Below are 17,232 nucleotides of genomic sequence, written 5' to 3' on the forward strand. Positions count from 1 at the left end.
AATATTTGTAGTTAAGTTTAAAAAAACTTATCAACACCAAACACGTCCAATGCAATGAACACCACAGTATCTTTGTTTATTTTGTATTAAATAAAGAAGTACACAGAACGAAAGCAATAAAGAAATATATAAATAGATGTAGTTTTCATAAAATCAAGTTTGTGTGGAATAAAACTGCATTTTAGTATAAGTATTTAAATGGACGAGCTATTCACTGATTGCAACCTAAAGATTAAAATGAACTTTCTAGAATGCTTAATCTATTCTAGGGCAATAATATTCTGTGGTTTACAACTACTCGATATTCTCTGCTTGGGTTGGCAAGATTGCTTAGCTTGGTCAACACCAACACCAATAGTCACTGTACAAAGTTTGTAGTTGTTTTATGTCAAAACTGGTGGACCAGATTTCAAATGAGCTTGCACAGGTTGTTGGTCTTGACTCTATAAAAAGATAACTATTCTTAATGAAATTGCATATAAAATTTTAGGTGTATAATATACACATAAACTACTTTTCGTATAAGATATTGTTATACCACAAACTTTTATACAAAAACTAGTTATATTAAATTTCAATCTATGTGTGCATTAGTGTTAGTACAATACAAATATGAAAGTGCATTAAAGTACACATTTACAAACTTAAATAAATATTGATTGTGGCAGGATTTAGAATGGCAATGGGCAAACTGGACATTGTTTGAAGAAAACAAATTTTAAAAATATTTATGAAAAAAAGTGTATATTTCACAAAAATTTTATAATTGCCTATTTGACAGACACTCTACTAACAATATTGCTATTAAATTTATGCAATTACGGTTTTGTTAATATATACCTGGTTTATATCTAAAAATCTTCTTGGGTTTAGCTGTGTCCGCTTACGTTTGTTCACGGTCGAAAAATTGTTTAAAATTTGTGTCTTAGGTGGTTGATGGGATGAACAGGGAAAGTTTGCTGTTGTGTTGGCAGAATTCCAACTATTCATTAAACCACCAGTAATATTACATGAAGATGGGTTGAGATTTGAAGTTTGTGGTGGCATAGACATGTTATTGTTGTGTGTAACAAAATTCTGAAGAAATGGGTCGTTTAAATTATTACTGATCATTTCTCCAGGTCTTTTAAATGGACTTGTAGACGTAGTACATTGGGAAAAGCTAGGTTGCATGGGCAAAATAATTTGCTGCAATGTTGTATCCACAGGAAAAATAGGATGTCTGTTAACTTCCTGCGCTGGCATTGCTAAAGGTGTCGCATGTTCTGTGAAGGAATATCTTTTCGACATATTTTTGCTGGGTCGTAAACATTTACGTTGTATGCAGCTCTGTTTCTTTTTACCACTGCCCCCAAACTGACGCATGTCCCTAAACAGAAAGATGTATGCATTTATGATGTACTTATTACATTTTTACCCATGTATTTATTGTAACAAAAGTAAAGAAAAGGTAAATATTTTCAGCCATATTAAGTTCAGTTGAAAAATACTTTCAAAAATCTGCATTGGTCTGAGGAAGGCAGATAGCAAAAAAACAATGAATGAACAAGTAAAAATATCTAAAGAATAATCAAAGATAATAAGAGGTGGAATGGTGAAGTACATAACAACTGGTCCAAATTGAAGATACATAAGATTAGGTCTAACACGCTGATTTTCTTCCAACTAAATGAAAATATTTATTTAACCGTACGTGTTTTAACAACTGTTGCTTTGTCGCTATTTTCTGTCTTTTCGATTGAAATATTTATAAATATTCGCGACTGTAATTGAAGAGACAAATAAAGTTGTTATTATTATTTAAAGTGCTTGGTAGCAGTTCAACAAGATAGCTCGTTGTAACTTACACCACATACGGACTAACCTGCAATTATAACATTCCCCACAGTTGGGTCTAAGACATGGTTCACATGTTTTACATCGAATAGTTCTGAACAACCCTCTGTTTGGAGTGTTTTTCTGCAGCTTTGATGATGAAACCTGCTTTTCATTGTAGAAATAACATAATACCGTAATTGAAGAGACAAATTAAGTTATATTAAAATTGCATATAATACAATAAGTATAACCATTTACCATAATGGTAAAAACTGTTTTAGTAATAATAATGTTTAGAATAGGGAAAAACAAAAACTTGTTAGCAGTGTAAACATTACAGCAACAAAAAAACATTGAAATCTAATCTCTATACCTAATTAAAAATAATAAAGCAAAAACATTTTTTATTTACAAAAAAAAAACATTTTTTATTTACCAAGGGTGGGAAGGTTCTAGGCACTTGTGAAGGACTTGGGATAAATTTTGGTGTAGTTTTGGTTTGGGAGGGGCTGATGGTAAATCTCTCTTTTTCCGTTTTGTTGTACATTTGTCGCTTTTTGTCACCCAAGTTTTTCCAAGCTAAAAGCCGAAGCAGTTCAGGAAATTCAACTGAATTAATGATTTCTGAACAACTTTTCATGGCCTGGATGTATAAGAAAAGAGAGGTTTAGATTTTTGATTTCAACATAATTATTTTAATTTACACTTACATCTGCTTTGAAAATCTCAAATGCTGACATTGGATGTTGGTCTGCTTGTTTAACTGGAAAATAAAGTTCTAAATTATGGGATAAGGTTTATGTGGTAATGCACCAAAACTATATGTTTAATGAAGGCAAAGGTTCAATAGAGCTTTAAAATATATTGTTAACACATAATGTGAGTATTTAAAGGAAGATACCAACAAAAAAACAAAATTTGTTATTTGTATATGAATAAAATACAAAAATGTGGTCTAATAGTACCACCAATTTTCCAAAAATAATCAGCTCATAAAAAATCATTGATAAAAACCGCTAGAGTAAAAACAAATTTTGCTGTGCGACAATAAATGGGATTCCACAAGAAAAAATGTTGCCGAACTTTGACCGTTTCTAGTTTCTAAAGTACTAAAAAAAAACAAAAAAAGTCAGATTCTGTATAATGAAGGCTTCTTCTGTGTGAATACTACTGTACTTAAACATTTAATATTAAAATTTAAAAATGTCATTCTTTACCACAATTATTGTGAATAGGGATGGTACATTTGGAATATTTCTTTATTTTTTACAAACAGTATTCTCTATGTTAAACATTTCTATACATAATGATGCACTAAAAAATTTTAAAAATATTATAAGATCAACAATTTCATACCAGGTTCAGAGTGGTCAGTGATACTTGGGACAGTGGACATGACGCGGCGTTTTTTTAGAACTTTATCAATCCCAAATAATTTTCGCTTTCTTCCTGGTTTTCGTGCTATAAACATTGTTGTTTTAGAAATAAATACTAGGCTGTATACTAATATAACATTTTAATTGTAAATATATGTTATATATATATATATATGTGTGTGAAATGTTGGTCACTGCTCATTCTTTTTACCCATTGTTATAACAGATGAAATGCATACCAAAAAAGCAGTCTGGAAAACCGTCCATTAAAACTACAGTGCTACACTAACAACTTTTTATGTGGGCAGTGGTGCAGACTGAAGAAACATAGAAGGGTATACTAAGTCCCTTAAATCTTTACGCAAACTTTTTACTTAGAAGTCAATACTTTTTACTCTTGGGATAATGAACGATGTGTTCAATAATCAAGATACTGAATTTGAGCAACAAAGTGTTTCTTTATATGTAATTATCGGTACCCGGACACTAATTTACAAAAAAAGATATAGTTTCTGTGTTGAACAGGGTGGGAAAGGGTACCACCCTTTCTTTCCCTTCCTGTGCTACTATGGATCACACCATAAAAAAGCTGTTAAGTGCTATTTTAACCACAGTAATACCGTTGCTCAATGTTGAACTTTCATCTTGCTTTGAATCTTTCGGAGAAATCATGTTGCTTATATTGACTTTCTTAGAACTTCGGAATAATTTCTCTGTGATTAGCGCTTCCTATTAATAAAAATATGTACATTCATGAGTAATATTGATATTTTTATAAAATTCATCAAATTATCAAAATTTATATGATATATTTATTCTAAATTAAACTATTTACCTTCTTACACAAGTGTTCTTTCTGTTTTACAATTTTCCCAGCATTAAAATCAAAATCTTCAATGGATACAGAGCTTGGCGCGAGCATCGCCAATCTTGCTTTAGAACGGATTCTTACGTTTTGTGGACTAAAAAAATACAATCAAATAAATAGTACATGATTAAGCTGAAAATTAACGACCAATAAAACCTGTAATAATATACATCATACTGTCCAGCTGATTTTCCATGCTGGCGAACTATTTGTTCAAAATACCACCCTTCTCCAAGATCAGGACATGGGAGTTTTCCTGTCCCGTAGTAAAACAAATTTTTCTGAAAATAAAAACGAACATAAAAAGTTGGAAATATTGCTGAGCATAATTTGCTTACCGGAGGAAAACCAAGTTTTTCTCTTAGAGGGGTTTTTACTTTTGTTTTGTATTTTGGAAGGTCGCGCGTACGTTTTGTTGCAGATGTTTTCATTAGATCTAACTGATTCATAAATAAAACTTGATCAACAGTCCCTGCATTTTTACTTGTAGGAGTTTTCTTTTCAATGGTGAAGGTTTTGGCCTGCTTATGTGAGAACGGATCCAAAAGCAAGTCGTTGCAGCCTTTTTTCTTTTTTTGTTCATAACAAATTGAGTAGCGCTTAGATGTGGATTGACTGGCATTACTACACGTGGCTGAAAAATCTATTTTATCTTTGTTAATACCTTCTTTGTTCACCTCAGGATTGCAACTATGAAGTGCTTTAGTTTCTTCAGCAAGCTGTGATGGTGTAACCTGCTTCTCAAAATTGATGGTGGTCTTATTCTGTGGACTTGTGGATTGACTGGCATTACCACACATGGCTGAAAAATCTGTTTTTTCTTCAATGATACATTCTGTGTTTACCCCAGGATTAGAATTAACATCACTTGGTGCCTGGGTTTCTTCAGTAAGCTGTGGTTTACAAACAGCAGTTGTTGATGGTATTGGTATGACCTGCCTCTCCAAATTGATGGTGCTTTTATTCTGTGGACTTGTGGATTGACTGGCATCACTACACATGACTGAAAAATCTGTTTTTTCTTCAATAATACATTCTTTGTTTACCTCAGAATCACAATTAACATCATTTAGTGCCTCAGTTTCTTCAGTAAGCTGTGGTTTACAAACGGGGACTGTTGGCTGTGATGGTATGACCTGCTTTTCCAAATTGATGGTGCTTTTATTCTGTGGACTTGTGGATTGACTGGCATCACTACATGTGGCTGAAAAATCTGTTTTCTCTTCAATGATACATTTTTTGTTTACCTCAGAATTAGAATTAACATTAAGCAGTGCCTGAGTTTCTTCAGCAACTGGGGGCTGTGATGGTATTGGTATGACCTGCTTGTCCAAATTAATGGTGTTTTTATTCTGTGGGCTTGAAATGTTTAAAGAAGGTCCAGCAGTAATATGAAGGGAATCTGATTCTGATTCAGTTTTTGTAAAAGCAACAGCTGAGTTTAAATCTGTTGGTTCTGAAGTATTTTCAGGGGCAGAAGCGTAGCTTTTATCTTGCTTTTTCACAGTGTAGCAGTCATTGGTATTGGAAACTTTGCACAGCGTAATGTTCAAGGGTTGATCAGAATGATGCTTTTCATTATTCTCAATTTGCTTTATGGGGGTTTTCTGCAACAAAATACTACCATTAACTATATGTTCCTAAAAATCATGTTACGTGCCCAAAAGTTATCTAATTAGTAAGTACATGTACAGGTACTTTAAACACTCATACATAAAAAATATATATATACATTGTATTGAGTGGCGTAGCCAGAAAAAAAATAAGGGGAGGTTTTAATCAAAAAAAAAAAATTAATTTTTTTTTATTTCTATTTTTTTTGGTTTAAAAGGGGGGGGGGGCGGGCTTGCGACCCCCTAAACCCCCCTGGCTGCGCCACTGATTGTATTGTTCTTTAAGTGTAACGGTCTTGCCTTATATCCAAAATATTATTTTTTTCTTTTTTTATTAATAAATGTGTTTTTCCTACTGTTGTTTTATCGTTACTATCCGTCTTTTCGCTTTTAAAACTCTCTGGTTCTTCGTTATCGTGATTGAAAAGACAAAAAATAAATTTCATTCATAATAATTTTATACCTTTTTAACCAAAATCACTTTTTTGCGACGCTTTACTGGTGGTATCTCCGAACTAGTATTATTTTCCGATTCTGATTTACTTCGTAAACTAAGATGAAAGTTTTCAGCTTTTCTCTTTTTTGGTGCACTACTGGGAGTGCTGTTTTTCTTGGAACGTAGTCTCATTTCCATACCCTGGTTGCTTTTCTTTGAAAATTTTGGAACAGAATTATCGAACATATCCTTCTTATGTTCAATAAGGTGTTGGTTGTTTCGAAATATTTCAGATTTTCTTTCCATTCTGTAATTATAAAGTTGCCTTAGAAATATAACATATTGATGTTGATGTTATTATAAGGAACATAACTAGATTAATACAACTTGTTACTTGTGCCTACATTTTTATTAAAATTGGCGAAGTTCAATTGTCCCTACAGTAATTCAATGTATCCACGAAGATTTTGTAACAACACTTTTTCATAACAGTATCTTGGGACTTGACATAATAAAATAGACCAGTTCTTGGACAAAAAGGAATTGTTTAAAACCCCTAACGTCGTCAAGATTCTGATAAAAATATAAATTAAAACTTTTTTGCTTGCTGAGCAAAACTAGGAAGTGTCTTGGTACAATCAATGTTTTCACTTTGGTGAGACACAAAACTTATTTAACTTTGTAAAAGGGGGTAATGATCATCGTTGTAAGAAAGGTGCCTTATTTCATACACCTCGGGCCCATGGCCGGTTGTGAGTTGCCACCGATGCAACTTTATAAAGAAATATATATATAGTTGATTTTTTATGACTACTAATTCAATCCTTATTCAGCCGAAGTAAATACGTTAAATGTCTTATTCGAGGAAAACGCCCACAATGATAGCAGCACCGAGCAGTGAACCCGATACCCTTTAGTTTGTTCGACAACTTGCGAGTCCTACAATAAACCACAGCGCCGAGAGAGTATAGAATAAATGAAATAACAAACAAAAATGATTTTTAAGATATAAAGTAAAAACTAAAATTAAACCACACAAGCATATAAAGTATATATATATACAGTTTGTTAAATAAACATTAGGTTTTAAATTTTATAAATAACAATCAAACAATTTGGTACTTTGAAGCTAAATACAGCAAACTAAACTGTAACTCAAACCTTTAAATTCGGTGCTTATTGATCTCGTTATTTCAGCGCGCCTCCGAAGCTGGTACACATTTGCGTCAGCATTGCACTACAGCATTCGCGCGATAACACGCAGACGAAACAACAAAATAGCTTACTTTAAAGAGAAAGCCACTCGCTCGCTCCTTGCTCCCGATTCTCGTTTTATGGTAATGTCTGGCCAAAGGAGAGAGAGTACAGTAACTGGTTCTCTTTCATTCTCTTAGCCATGTGAGGAGTCCAGCGGATACCGTAGTGGCGCCTTCCTGCTGTGTTCAATGTACAAAGATCAAACTGATGGATACCTTATCGTGGTTATAGGAGCAGCCATGTGAATATGCTACTTCAGTATGCAATTTAATCACGGTAAACTAAAATAGAGCACTATAGTTTAACATTGTGTAAGAAAATACAATGCGTACTGCCCCTGCTTCTACTGTGTGTTTTTTTTATTGTGAGAAGTTTTTCTCTCACTTGCTTAAAAAGAGGAGTAGAAAACAAAGCCACAGAAACCACTTTGTATGACTCATAGGTTATTACAAGGTACAAACTGCACTGAGGCGTAAAAGACATTGATTTAATTGGGTTTTCCCCTTCCAGTTTTCTTTCTTCATGTTGTATATTTTTGCTGCAACTGTAAGCCGATGTATCTTCGACCAGTTTGCATGGACACAACTTAGATCATTGGCTTTTCATGATGTGCCCATGTATTCACACTGTAAGATTGTAAATGAGTCACGTGGTGGTTGTTGTGCTAGTGGTATAGACTGGTACATTTGAACTGTTTTTATAAATGGGTCAGTCGTGCCTTTCACGTTATGAGTGTAAATAGCTTGATCAAGGAGAGGTAATTTACGCTTATATAGTTCGATCATGTTATTCTATATAATAATATTCAAGCTTTTGTAGTTTCTTTCCTTGTCTTTCATTCATTGATTCATATGGTAATTAATATGCACAAGCACAATGATCAATGGACCAAAGAATATAAAACAAGTTTGCTTTTTTAGAAAAATGTTTATTTCTTTATAAATAAGTTAAAGTGTAGTATTTGTAACTTAATGTATGACATGCTATGCAAAATACAGCAGTCAACATGAATGGCAAGAATACCTCAATAGTGGGAAAATTAAAGTAAGTGAATAAATCTGTCAGTATTTTGTAACAGAGTTAAACAATAGGGTCCCTAATAGAACCAAATGTTGCATTTAACTTGTGTATAAGGATTCGTAATGGCATTATTTCAAGCTAATGGTCTTACAAGTTTAACAAATCCATCAAGTTTGTGTCAACCATTCTAAATTACTTTTGTGTAATGATAAAAGATACGACATGTTTGCACAGAACTGAGCTATTTAATATTTATTTAATTTATTTTGGTCTCTCTTTAAAACCACCGCCAAACCAAGTGATTTGATAAAATAGTTGAAATATCTGTACAATACAGGGTAAGTACATTAAAATCTTTTATGACCAATAAACACAAAGTATCCTCGTCGACATAAATTATTTGCAACCTTATTTGCTAAACAAATTTTGTCTGTGTTTAGCGGACAAATCTATGTGCTTTAATATAAACAAAAACGCTATTTCAGTAAAGTTGACCCACATGGATTTGAAAGGGGAGACGACTTTGATTATGCAACATATGAACAGTTTGAATCTGAATACCTCACTGTATTAGCACACCGGACCATGCGTTGGGATAAAATGATGAAAAATGGAACAAAAAAGAAAATAACAGATGGAGGGGCAGGTGTATACATTTTTCCATGATTTTTTATTTAAAAAAAAATTTGAATGGCGGGTATTGCTTAAATTCATAATGTCAAACCTAAAATCTCATCGCTTAAAGCAAGCAATATATATGTGCTCTGGATCTGCGTGTTAGTATTGCCATCTAACATCAGGGTAAAAGCCATTTTGTAGGTGTACCATGTACTGTAAACTATGGAGCGAAAACACCTGATATTTTGGGGCTGACATGGGCATTGCTAAAATTCCAACTAGGGGGACAAGTATATGATTTTTTTCATTGCTGTAATATTTATAGACTATAGTTTTCTACACACATTGTTTTTATTCTTTTATATCTTAGTTAAAAGATTCTGCAGAAAAGGCATCCCATCAAGCTATAGACCAATGGTATGTCATATTGTTTTGCTAACACTTTTGATTGTCAAACTAAATTAATAAAAGAAAATTTATATAAAGAAGCTAGAGAAAGCAGATTTATATATATATATATATATATAATCAGTTTCTTTTTTTGTTTATTTTTTTATTTTAAATTTTGTTGCAATTTGTTGCACAATAGTAGGTAACTACACACTCTGGTTAATTAAAGCATAAACCTGTGTAAATAAATCATTTATAGAAACTGTATTATTACTCCAAAAATGGCTCTGTTAATTTGGTATTGGCTATTGGGATTTTCAAATAACATCCTTGGTATTTTAGGTTTGGATGAATCTTAGCGGAGCCCAAGAAAAGATGGGAAATAGTTTAGATTTGTATGAAAAATTACTCGAAACAGGTAAATTTACCAAAGTTATTGATATTGTAAGCACATTTAATATACATGTATACCCAAAAAAAGCAAATGATGTAACCCTAAAACCTAATTTTGTGTAGATTTGACATTTCATCTGATTGCAGGTGTTTAACTGTGTTGAGTCTAAATAGAAAGTAAATTTAATAGAAATATTATATATACATAAATATATATATATATATATATATCCTTTATCACGTAATTTTCATATATTCTGATCATGTTTTAAAGTTTAAACAATTACCAACTGTCTATTAGAGTCGTGGGAATACGGTTTATTATTTCTTTGAATGTTCTTTGTTTATTAAAAGAATGTATGATAAAATAGAAAGAAAAGTTATCCCATCTTCCCCCACCCTACTACATATATAAAGATATTGTTTTTGACAAAGATTATGGTTTAGGTTGCTCAAATGATCTTGAATTGATTGAATTAATCAAAACTGACCTGGATCGAACTTTCCCTGATAACGTTTATTTCAATTCTAAAATGGGAGACGACAAACGACAATCACTCTACAACATTCTGCTTGCTTATGGAAGAAGAAGTCCCGAAGTTGGTTATTGTCAGGTTAGTTACTTTTTAAAATAAACTGTTCGGCGATGCGACAAAGTGGTTAGCGGCAGCATCCTCCTTATTTAGAGGTAGTCACTCACAAAGTAACGTACATGGTACCTCGTAAGCTGGCATGAGGTGTATGAAACAGAATATAAAGCAAGTTACATTCATTCACCTAACTAAAGCATTTCAAAACATTTTAATTATTGGATTTTTCAAATAAACCTTGACAGCTGTGTACTCAACAACTGATTTCTTTAAAGAACTTTTTCTTGTTGTTTATTGTGTACAATTGTAGCTTTGTAGGGTGGGGTAAGATGGGACACCTTTTCATTCTATTTTCTCGTTCCATTTGGTGGTAAACAAAACCATTTAAAGAATTTTAAAAATGTACCTTACGACTCCCATAGATGATTGGTAATTGAAAACACAATCAGAATATTTGAGTTTTATGTGCTGAAGGTGTCCCATCTTACCCCGCAGTAGTCTTCTTACCGACTCTACCTGATTTGCTTACTTTGTATTTTAAAAAATAAATTACCCCAAAATAAATAGGCTGTGATGGGTCAAGTGTTACTGTACTCTGATGGGTCAAGTGTTACTGTAAGCTTGTGGTAATGCCACTCATCTGACATTACCCCAACTCCCCAAGTACTGTGTGATTCTTAATTATGTTAAATATTCTACATGCATATTTCTCACACTTTTGTGTGTTTAGTAATTCAATAACAATCTGCAATATATTTTTATGATATTTTTTAGAATTTTGATTAATTTTAGGGAATAAACTACGTAGCAGCATTAATCTTGCTGGTTGTAAAAGATGAAGAAAAGTCATTTTGGTTGCTGAGCACGTTATTAGATGATATATTACCTCATTACTACACCAAATCAATGGTCAGTCTCAGGGCGGAGTTTAAAGTATTAGAAGACCTTGTAAGGTAAATTGAAATTGGTTGCTGGTTTCTACTATTATTTTATTTTTAAACAGTCTAGAAGTGTATACACTGCTTCACTCACAGTCATCTTAAACGGAGATCAGATTCATTTTGGCGATAAATTTCACTTATCAACATGTTTTTAGGTCTTTACTCATTATGAATGTAACTTGTTTTATCCTGGTGTGGCCAGCAGGCCAGATAATGACAGTTGTTATAACATGGGTGTTCTGTTTCATACACCTCATGCCAACTTACAAGTTACCATGTATGTTACTTTGTGCGTGATTTTTTTATGTGTGGCAGTGTGGCTGATAATTTGGGCCAAGCCATTAGTGACCACTGGATTGGAGCAATTGTCGTTAGGGGCTTGCCTAAGAAAGCATACGCCGACAATAGTAGCAGCCACGAGACATCTACCCATTACCTCTGGGTTACAGCTTTTATAGGCTGATACCTTTCCCAACTGTGCCATGGCCCCAAAAATTATACCTATATTATATGTTTTATTCCAGACTTCAAATAATACTTTTCCAGATATACTGCATTGTTAAATAACTTCTGTATTCCTACTAATAGTAACATTTAGTGTTGTGGTCTTGTAAAAAATTGTGCTAGGTGCAGTGTCAGCTTTATTATAATTGCCTATCAATTACCATATTAGGAGTAGTGGTCAAATCTGATTAAAAATTGCAATGTAATCAGAACCCTTATCAAGCTAATTCAAAACATGCAAGTATTGCAAAGCAATCCATTTTCTTGTAAAGTATATGTTTGGTCATAAAACCCACTGTTAATCGACAAGCCTTTATTTACTGATCCTACCCTATGAACTTCTATAAATATTCAGGGCATATGTTTTGTATTAATATTAGCCTATTTGTCCTGTACTTGATTTACACTTTTCTTAATTCGTGCCTATAATACAGGCTGCCCTGCTGTGCCTCAATAAGCTTTTTATATTTATACGTTCAATACAAAAACGCAGGACACAACAGACGATGTTATGTCAGCCCTACTGTGATGTAATGGCCTATGGCCGATACCAAAAATAAATAAAAAACTATTTGTAACACTATAAAATTTGTCAAACCAGCAAAAGTATCTAAAATGTCAACAAGTTATCAATGAAACTCTATATACTTTTATAAATATTCAGTGCACAAGTTTTCATATTAGCCTAAAACATTTGTGAAACAGGCAAAAATATCCTGAATGTCAACAAGTTATGGATGAAGCAAAAGTCCCGTGGATGCTCGTTGCTTCAAAGTGGTTTATTTGTCTTTTTATTGATGTCATTCCTATTGAGGTAATATTTTTGATCATCACGTTTAAGTAAACAAAATCACATTTGTAGTATGTTGATCTAAATGTAAGAAAATGTTTTTATTATGCATATGTACTGTTTTTCTAAAAGTAATCATACTGATATCCATAAAAAAATAATGTATGTAATATTGTGTACAAAAGTCGCTATATAACATACACTTAGAGCTAAATTTATTCACAATCTGTTTAATGTTTGCAAATTTTGATATTGTTTTGTATTAATCACAAGACGAACCCAACAATTACTAAGTTTTAATAAGGTGTTTGAACTTTGTAATGAAAGCACATTTCGTCAGCTGATTATAATTGGGGTCTGTATTGTTATTTGTAATGACATTACTCAAAAACAACGTAATCAGTATAATAGCTTTATAACAGGCAAACCACATATGGTATTTATACTTAGTAAACGACTTCTTTGTGTCAAACAACAAAATTTTGATGTTTTAACTATTATACAAATTGTACATAACACTGGAAAAAAAGAGAATTAAAACAATGGAAACTAACAATACAGTTCCTTGTAAAGTTTTTATTCTAGACTTATTAAATAATACAGAATTATTAGTTTGCAATGTTCTAATAACGAATATCGGTATATTTATTTCATCCAGCACCAAGCGGTAGCTTAAATGATTCAGTATTTGCTTATTTGCCGTGTTGGTGATACTATACAATATACATCATTAAATGGTAATCTAAATCTGGTTTAATTCTACAGACAGTACTGAGGATATGGGATTGCCTATTTGTTGAAGGGTCAAAGATTTTGATGAGAGCAGCACTTTGTATTATACATAAGAACCAAGAGAAGCTAAAAGCTTGTAGAAATATGCCAGAGATTGTAACTTTGTTTAAAAATATTCAAAATGATACTGCTATGCTTCGTTGCCATGATTTTATGAAGGTATGCTAATATTTACGAAAATAATAATTTATGAACTTCGCTGAAAAATATAAAACTTTTATAAAACTTTGCAAATTACAAAATTGGGGAATTTTCCCACATTTGGGAATCACTTTTCTAGGAGATTAATTTAATACAAAGCGAAACCTTACATTAACACCTTCACCATTTGGCATTTATCTTCATTCTTCACATTATATTAATATAACACATGGTAACTTGTAAGCTGGCATGAGGTGTATAAAACAGAACACCCATGTTATAATGACCGTCGTTTTTTAGCCACACGAGGATAAACCAAGATTCAATCAATCAAAATAATAATTAATAATTATGCCAATAAGTTGTTAATATAATAAACAAAACTATTTCAGAATTGCTTTGAAACCACCAACCCGCTCTCAAAGTCAGAAATACGGAAGCTCAGAGTAAAACATACAGAAACTTTAAAGCAATAAGATTCAGTCTTACTAATGTGGTTTTATATAATTTTAACTTTTAGTTTTCAGTGGTTGTAACTTTTATGTTGGTTTTATTTTTAATGTGCAATTTTAAATACATCTTTATATCTTCATTTAATTTAAGAATAATTATTTTTATTCTTTTTTATATGTAATTTTTTCATATGTAATATTAAAGAATTTGAAGTATGGTGCTTTATTAATGTCGGATATTTTAACTATATTAATTGTCGTCTGTGGGACTTGTATTTTCTTGTGCAAGACCCTTGACATTTATTGCTCTAAATTCCTACCATAAAAAGGCAGAAACCAGTAACTCACAAAGTTATCTACATGGTAACTCCAAACTCATAAGCAGGTATATAAGACCATGTGTTATATTGACCGTTTCTCCCACGCCATGTAAGGATAAACAAGTGTCTTCGTTCATTAACTATTAAACATTCTCATTCCATGTTAATAATATCTATGAGTTTAAGATGTTGCAAAAGTTACTTATACATTTTTATGTTTAAATGCATCTCCAGTTTTTATAGCACACTTAATGATATATTTAGTAGTGATGTTAGGTCATACAGATAAAAAAAACTCTTTTCTAGATTTTTTTCGTGTAGTTTATTAATGTGTAAGTGTTTAATTCACAATAACAGCATAATAAGATCAGACTGCACATGGAAAACTTAACTGATTCGACCTGTTTAGCAAAATACAGCTATAAATAAATGTTTTAATTAGTTACTGTGCGATTTTAAGGTGTTGCAATATTTTGATTTTTTATAAACAAACCCTGTGTTTTTCATATATAATGGATATCATTCCAATTCTGTTATTGTTATGTTGTGTGCATCATAAATTTAAAGGTTGCAATATTTTGTACCATTTCCATAAAAAATGTTTAAACCTTAATTCAATAAAGATATACATATATATATATAAACAATTTTACAGCAAAAGTTAGTGTGTTGTTTAGTGTTCGGCTGTTGAGGTAATGTTAGATGTTTACACAAATATTCTGTACTTGTAGTATAGTAGGTGGGGTAAGATGGGACACTTTTTATTCAATTTTCTTTTCCTATTTGGTAGTAAACAAAGAACATTCAAAGAATTATAAAACCGTATCCTCACGACTACCATGGACCGTTGTTAATTGTTTTAAACACGATCAGGATATTTGGATATTATGTGCTAAAGGTGTCCCATCTTCACCCACGGTACTCTATAAAATATTGCCAAAGTTATGCATTTATCATGACGTCAATAGTCTAATAAAGTTATTATGACGTCATCGTCGCGACGTTGCCATAGCATCTCTCCAACGAAGTGAACAATATTGCGTTTCCGGGCACGAATGAGGATTCCAACCAGTGTACTTGATATTCGTGTGTATCTAGGAAATATAGCTCTCATTGGATTTATGCTGTAGTAGGGTGGGGGAGATGAGACACTTTTAGCACATAATATCCAAATAACCTGATCGTGTTTTGAAAAATTATCAACGGTCTGTGGAAGTTGTAAGGATACGGTTTTATAACTCTTTAAATGTTCTTTGTTTACTACCAATTGAGAGGAGAAAATGGAATAAAAAGGTGTCCCATCTTCCCCCACCCTACTATAGTTTAATTATTGTAACCTAACAGTAGACGTGGAGAATACATAGTCTTTCTCTTAGATCTACAGTAGCGACATTATATCATCCCATAATCCCTATTGTCAACAAGTACAAACCGCGAGCCACCTACAAACAACAGTTACTCACCTTTGAAACAAATCTCCGAATGTTACGGATAATCCACCTCTGACGTCATCGGGTTCGCCCATGGACCTGATGACGTAACAAAGCAGATCAATTTGTTGGTCGATGTGGTTGTTTGCCTTCTTTCTACGTTCCGCCGTCTTTCCTACCGGCTGTGCGTATTCGGACGTCCCTTTGACCCATACTTGACGGCAACTTTCTGTAAAAAAAAACGGTTTCTCTCAGTTTCTGATGATAACTACGAACGTGAAACATATAGAACCACAAGTTACATATGCTTCGCCGTTGACAGATTGCTCAACAAATTATAAAGCAGAGTGTGGGAAGATACGGGTCACCTTTTCACTTTATTTTCTCGTCCTATTAGGTAGTAAACAAAGAACATTCAAAGAATTACAAAACCGTTTCCTCGCGACTTCCATAGACTGCTGTTAATTGTTTAAAACACGATCAGGATATTTGGATATTATGTACTAAAGGTGTTTCATTTTCCCCTACCCCAATATACTTACCAGAAGACTGGCCAGAAAAAGGATTCAGTTTCTGCTTTCTGACCAAATTTCTTGCGTGTTCATCCCACTTCTGAGACAAAGAACACACCTCTTCCCCTCCAAACCTGGCAGAGCTACAAATGACACCACTCAGTTGATTTCTCGCAGCCGAATCCATTCTATGGAACTATACTGGTCGAATTTAGGTGCTAACTTTAAAACGACTGGCAATTTTCATTTGTTTTAAATTATACTCGGTTGCAAAAGCGTTCTCCATTGAGAAAGTATACCAATGAATATGCGTGTCCCTCTCTCGTTTAGTGTAAAGTTTATGTCCAACTACAATGCTTGAGAGAGTGAACAAAGAAAGTTTAGCATATCTATTGTGATTGCCATATCACTTAGCTGGTCTATGTGTTCTTGATTTGATCATAGCGTTAAGTAACAGCTGCTAACCATCGTGAACTAAATACTGCGAAGAATGAAACACTGACAGCTCTGGTTTACTTTTTGTTATGTGGTACCGTGGGGAAAATGGGACACGGGAAGCACATATTATTTAAATATCCTGATCGTGTTTTCAACAATTAACAGCGGTATATATCACGGTTTTATATAATTTTTTGAGTTTTCTTTGTTTACTACGAAATGTGTCGAGATAATACAATGAAAATGTGTCCCATCTTTTCCCACCCTACTATATATATTACTGTGTGGAAATATGGGACACTCGAAGCACATAATATTTAAATATTCTGATCGTGTTTTAAACAATCTAGAGCGGTATATGGAAGTCGTGAGGATACGGTTTTATAATTCTTGGAATGTTCTTTATTTAGTACCAAATGGGACGAAAAAATAGGATGAAAAGATGTCCCATTTTTCCCACCCTACTATACTATCCAATTAATTTGTACTGTAGTATAAAATAACAGAAATATTTATCTCCATTTTTCGCCAAT

The 17,232-nt window shown here is 32.8% G+C and overlaps 3 protein-coding genes across 8 annotated transcripts; 1 reads left to right on the top strand and 2 right to left on the bottom strand.

Moving 5' to 3' along the window:
• Positions 1-69: 69 nt before the first annotated feature.
• Positions 70-7,588, bottom strand: LOC149741633 (uncharacterized). Of its 4 annotated transcripts, none has more exons than XM_089893842.1 (12): positions 7,398-7,588; positions 6,139-6,418; positions 4,401-5,669; positions 4,219-4,343; positions 4,030-4,156; positions 3,815-3,923; positions 3,175-3,279; positions 2,529-2,581; positions 2,255-2,461; positions 1,865-1,980; positions 841-1,369; positions 70-443 (listed from the first exon to the last, which is right to left on the bottom strand). In XM_089893842.1, exons 2-12 carry the CDS (start codon positions 6,415-6,417, stop codon positions 384-386), a joined length of 2,979 nt encoding a protein of 992 aa, XP_089749968.1. In that variant the 5' UTR covers position 6,418; positions 7,398-7,588; the 3' UTR covers positions 70-383. The 4 variants fall into 4 exon arrangements, with proteins under 4 accessions (XP_089749968.1, XP_089749966.1, XP_089749967.1 ...); XM_089893840.1 differs by having other exon boundaries at positions 7,273-7,411; XM_089893841.1 differs by lacking the exon at positions 7,398-7,588 and adding an exon at positions 6,516-7,160.
• A 607-nt stretch (positions 7,589-8,195) lies between these two features.
• LOC149741634 (growth hormone-regulated TBC protein 1-A-like) lies at positions 8,196-14,893 on the top strand. 2 transcript variants are annotated; one of them, XM_089893857.1, is made up of 9 exons: positions 8,196-8,412; positions 8,874-9,034; positions 9,377-9,423; positions 9,739-9,814; positions 10,225-10,403; positions 11,172-11,332; positions 12,530-12,638; positions 13,380-13,565; positions 13,940-14,893. In XM_089893857.1, the coding sequence occupies exons 1-9, from the start codon at positions 8,354-8,356 to the stop codon at positions 14,021-14,023; spliced, it is 1,062 nt and encodes a 353-aa protein (XP_089749983.1). In that variant the 5' UTR covers positions 8,196-8,353; the 3' UTR covers positions 14,024-14,893. The 2 variants fall into 2 exon arrangements, with proteins under 2 accessions (XP_089749983.1, XP_089749984.1); XM_089893858.1 differs by having other exon boundaries at positions 8,197-8,412; positions 10,237-10,403.
• Positions 14,894-15,040: 147 nt separating this feature from the next.
• Positions 15,041-16,672, bottom strand: LOC149741635 (actin-binding Rho-activating protein-like). 2 transcript variants are annotated; one of them, XM_089893867.1, is made up of 3 exons: positions 16,292-16,665; positions 15,783-15,978; positions 15,041-15,413 (listed from the first exon to the last, which is right to left on the bottom strand). In XM_089893867.1, exons 1-3 carry the CDS (start codon positions 16,446-16,448, stop codon positions 15,281-15,283), a joined length of 486 nt encoding a protein of 161 aa, XP_089749993.1. In that variant the 5' UTR covers positions 16,449-16,665; the 3' UTR covers positions 15,041-15,280. The 2 variants fall into 2 exon arrangements, with proteins under 2 accessions (XP_089749993.1, XP_089749994.1); XM_089893868.1 differs by having other exon boundaries at positions 15,396-15,526; positions 16,292-16,672.
• Positions 16,673-17,232: the final 560 nt, after the last annotated feature.

Source organism: Ciona robusta, chromosome 1 (assembly GCF_009617815.1).
Source record: "Ciona robusta chromosome 1, ASM961781v2".
NCBI lineage: Eukaryota > Metazoa > Chordata > Ascidiacea > Phlebobranchia > Cionidae > Ciona > Ciona robusta.

Excerpts from the sequence above, each read along its gene's own strand:
- LOC149741634 (XM_089893857.1), top strand. The coding sequence starts at position 8,354 with ATGCAAAATACAGCAGTCAACATGAATGGCAAGAATACCTCAATAGTG. Across the intron at positions 8,413-8,873 it reads TCAATAGTGGGAAAATTAAA|TAAAGTTGACCCACATGGAT; the intron begins GTAAGTGAATAA and ends ACGCTATTTCAG. Across the intron at positions 9,424-9,738 it reads CATCAAGCTATAGACCAATG|GTTTGGATGAATCTTAGCGG; the intron begins GTATGTCATATT and ends TTGGTATTTTAG.
- LOC149741635 (XM_089893867.1), bottom strand. The coding sequence starts at position 16,448 with ATGGATTCGGCTGCGAGAAATCAACTGAGTGGTGTCATTTGTAGCTCT. Across the intron at positions 15,979-16,291 it reads TTTTTCTGGCCAGTCTTCTG|AAAGTTGCCGTCAAGTATGG; the intron begins GTAAGTATATTG and ends TTTTTTTTACAG. Across the intron at positions 15,414-15,782 it reads TTCGGAGATTTGTTTCAAAG|ATACACACGAATATCAAGTA; the intron begins GTGAGTAACTGT and ends TATATTTCCTAG.
- LOC149741633 (XM_089893842.1), bottom strand. The coding sequence starts at position 6,417 with ATGGAAAGAAAATCTGAAATATTTCGAAACAACCAACACCTTATTGAA. Across the intron at positions 3,924-4,029 it reads AAGAACACTTGTGTAAGAAG|GAAGCGCTAATCACAGAGAA; the intron begins GTAAATAGTTTA and ends TTTTATTAATAG. Across the intron at positions 1,370-1,864 it reads GGGGAATGTTATAATTGCAG|GGACATGCGTCAGTTTGGGG; the intron begins GTTAGTCCGTAT and ends CTTTCTGTTTAG.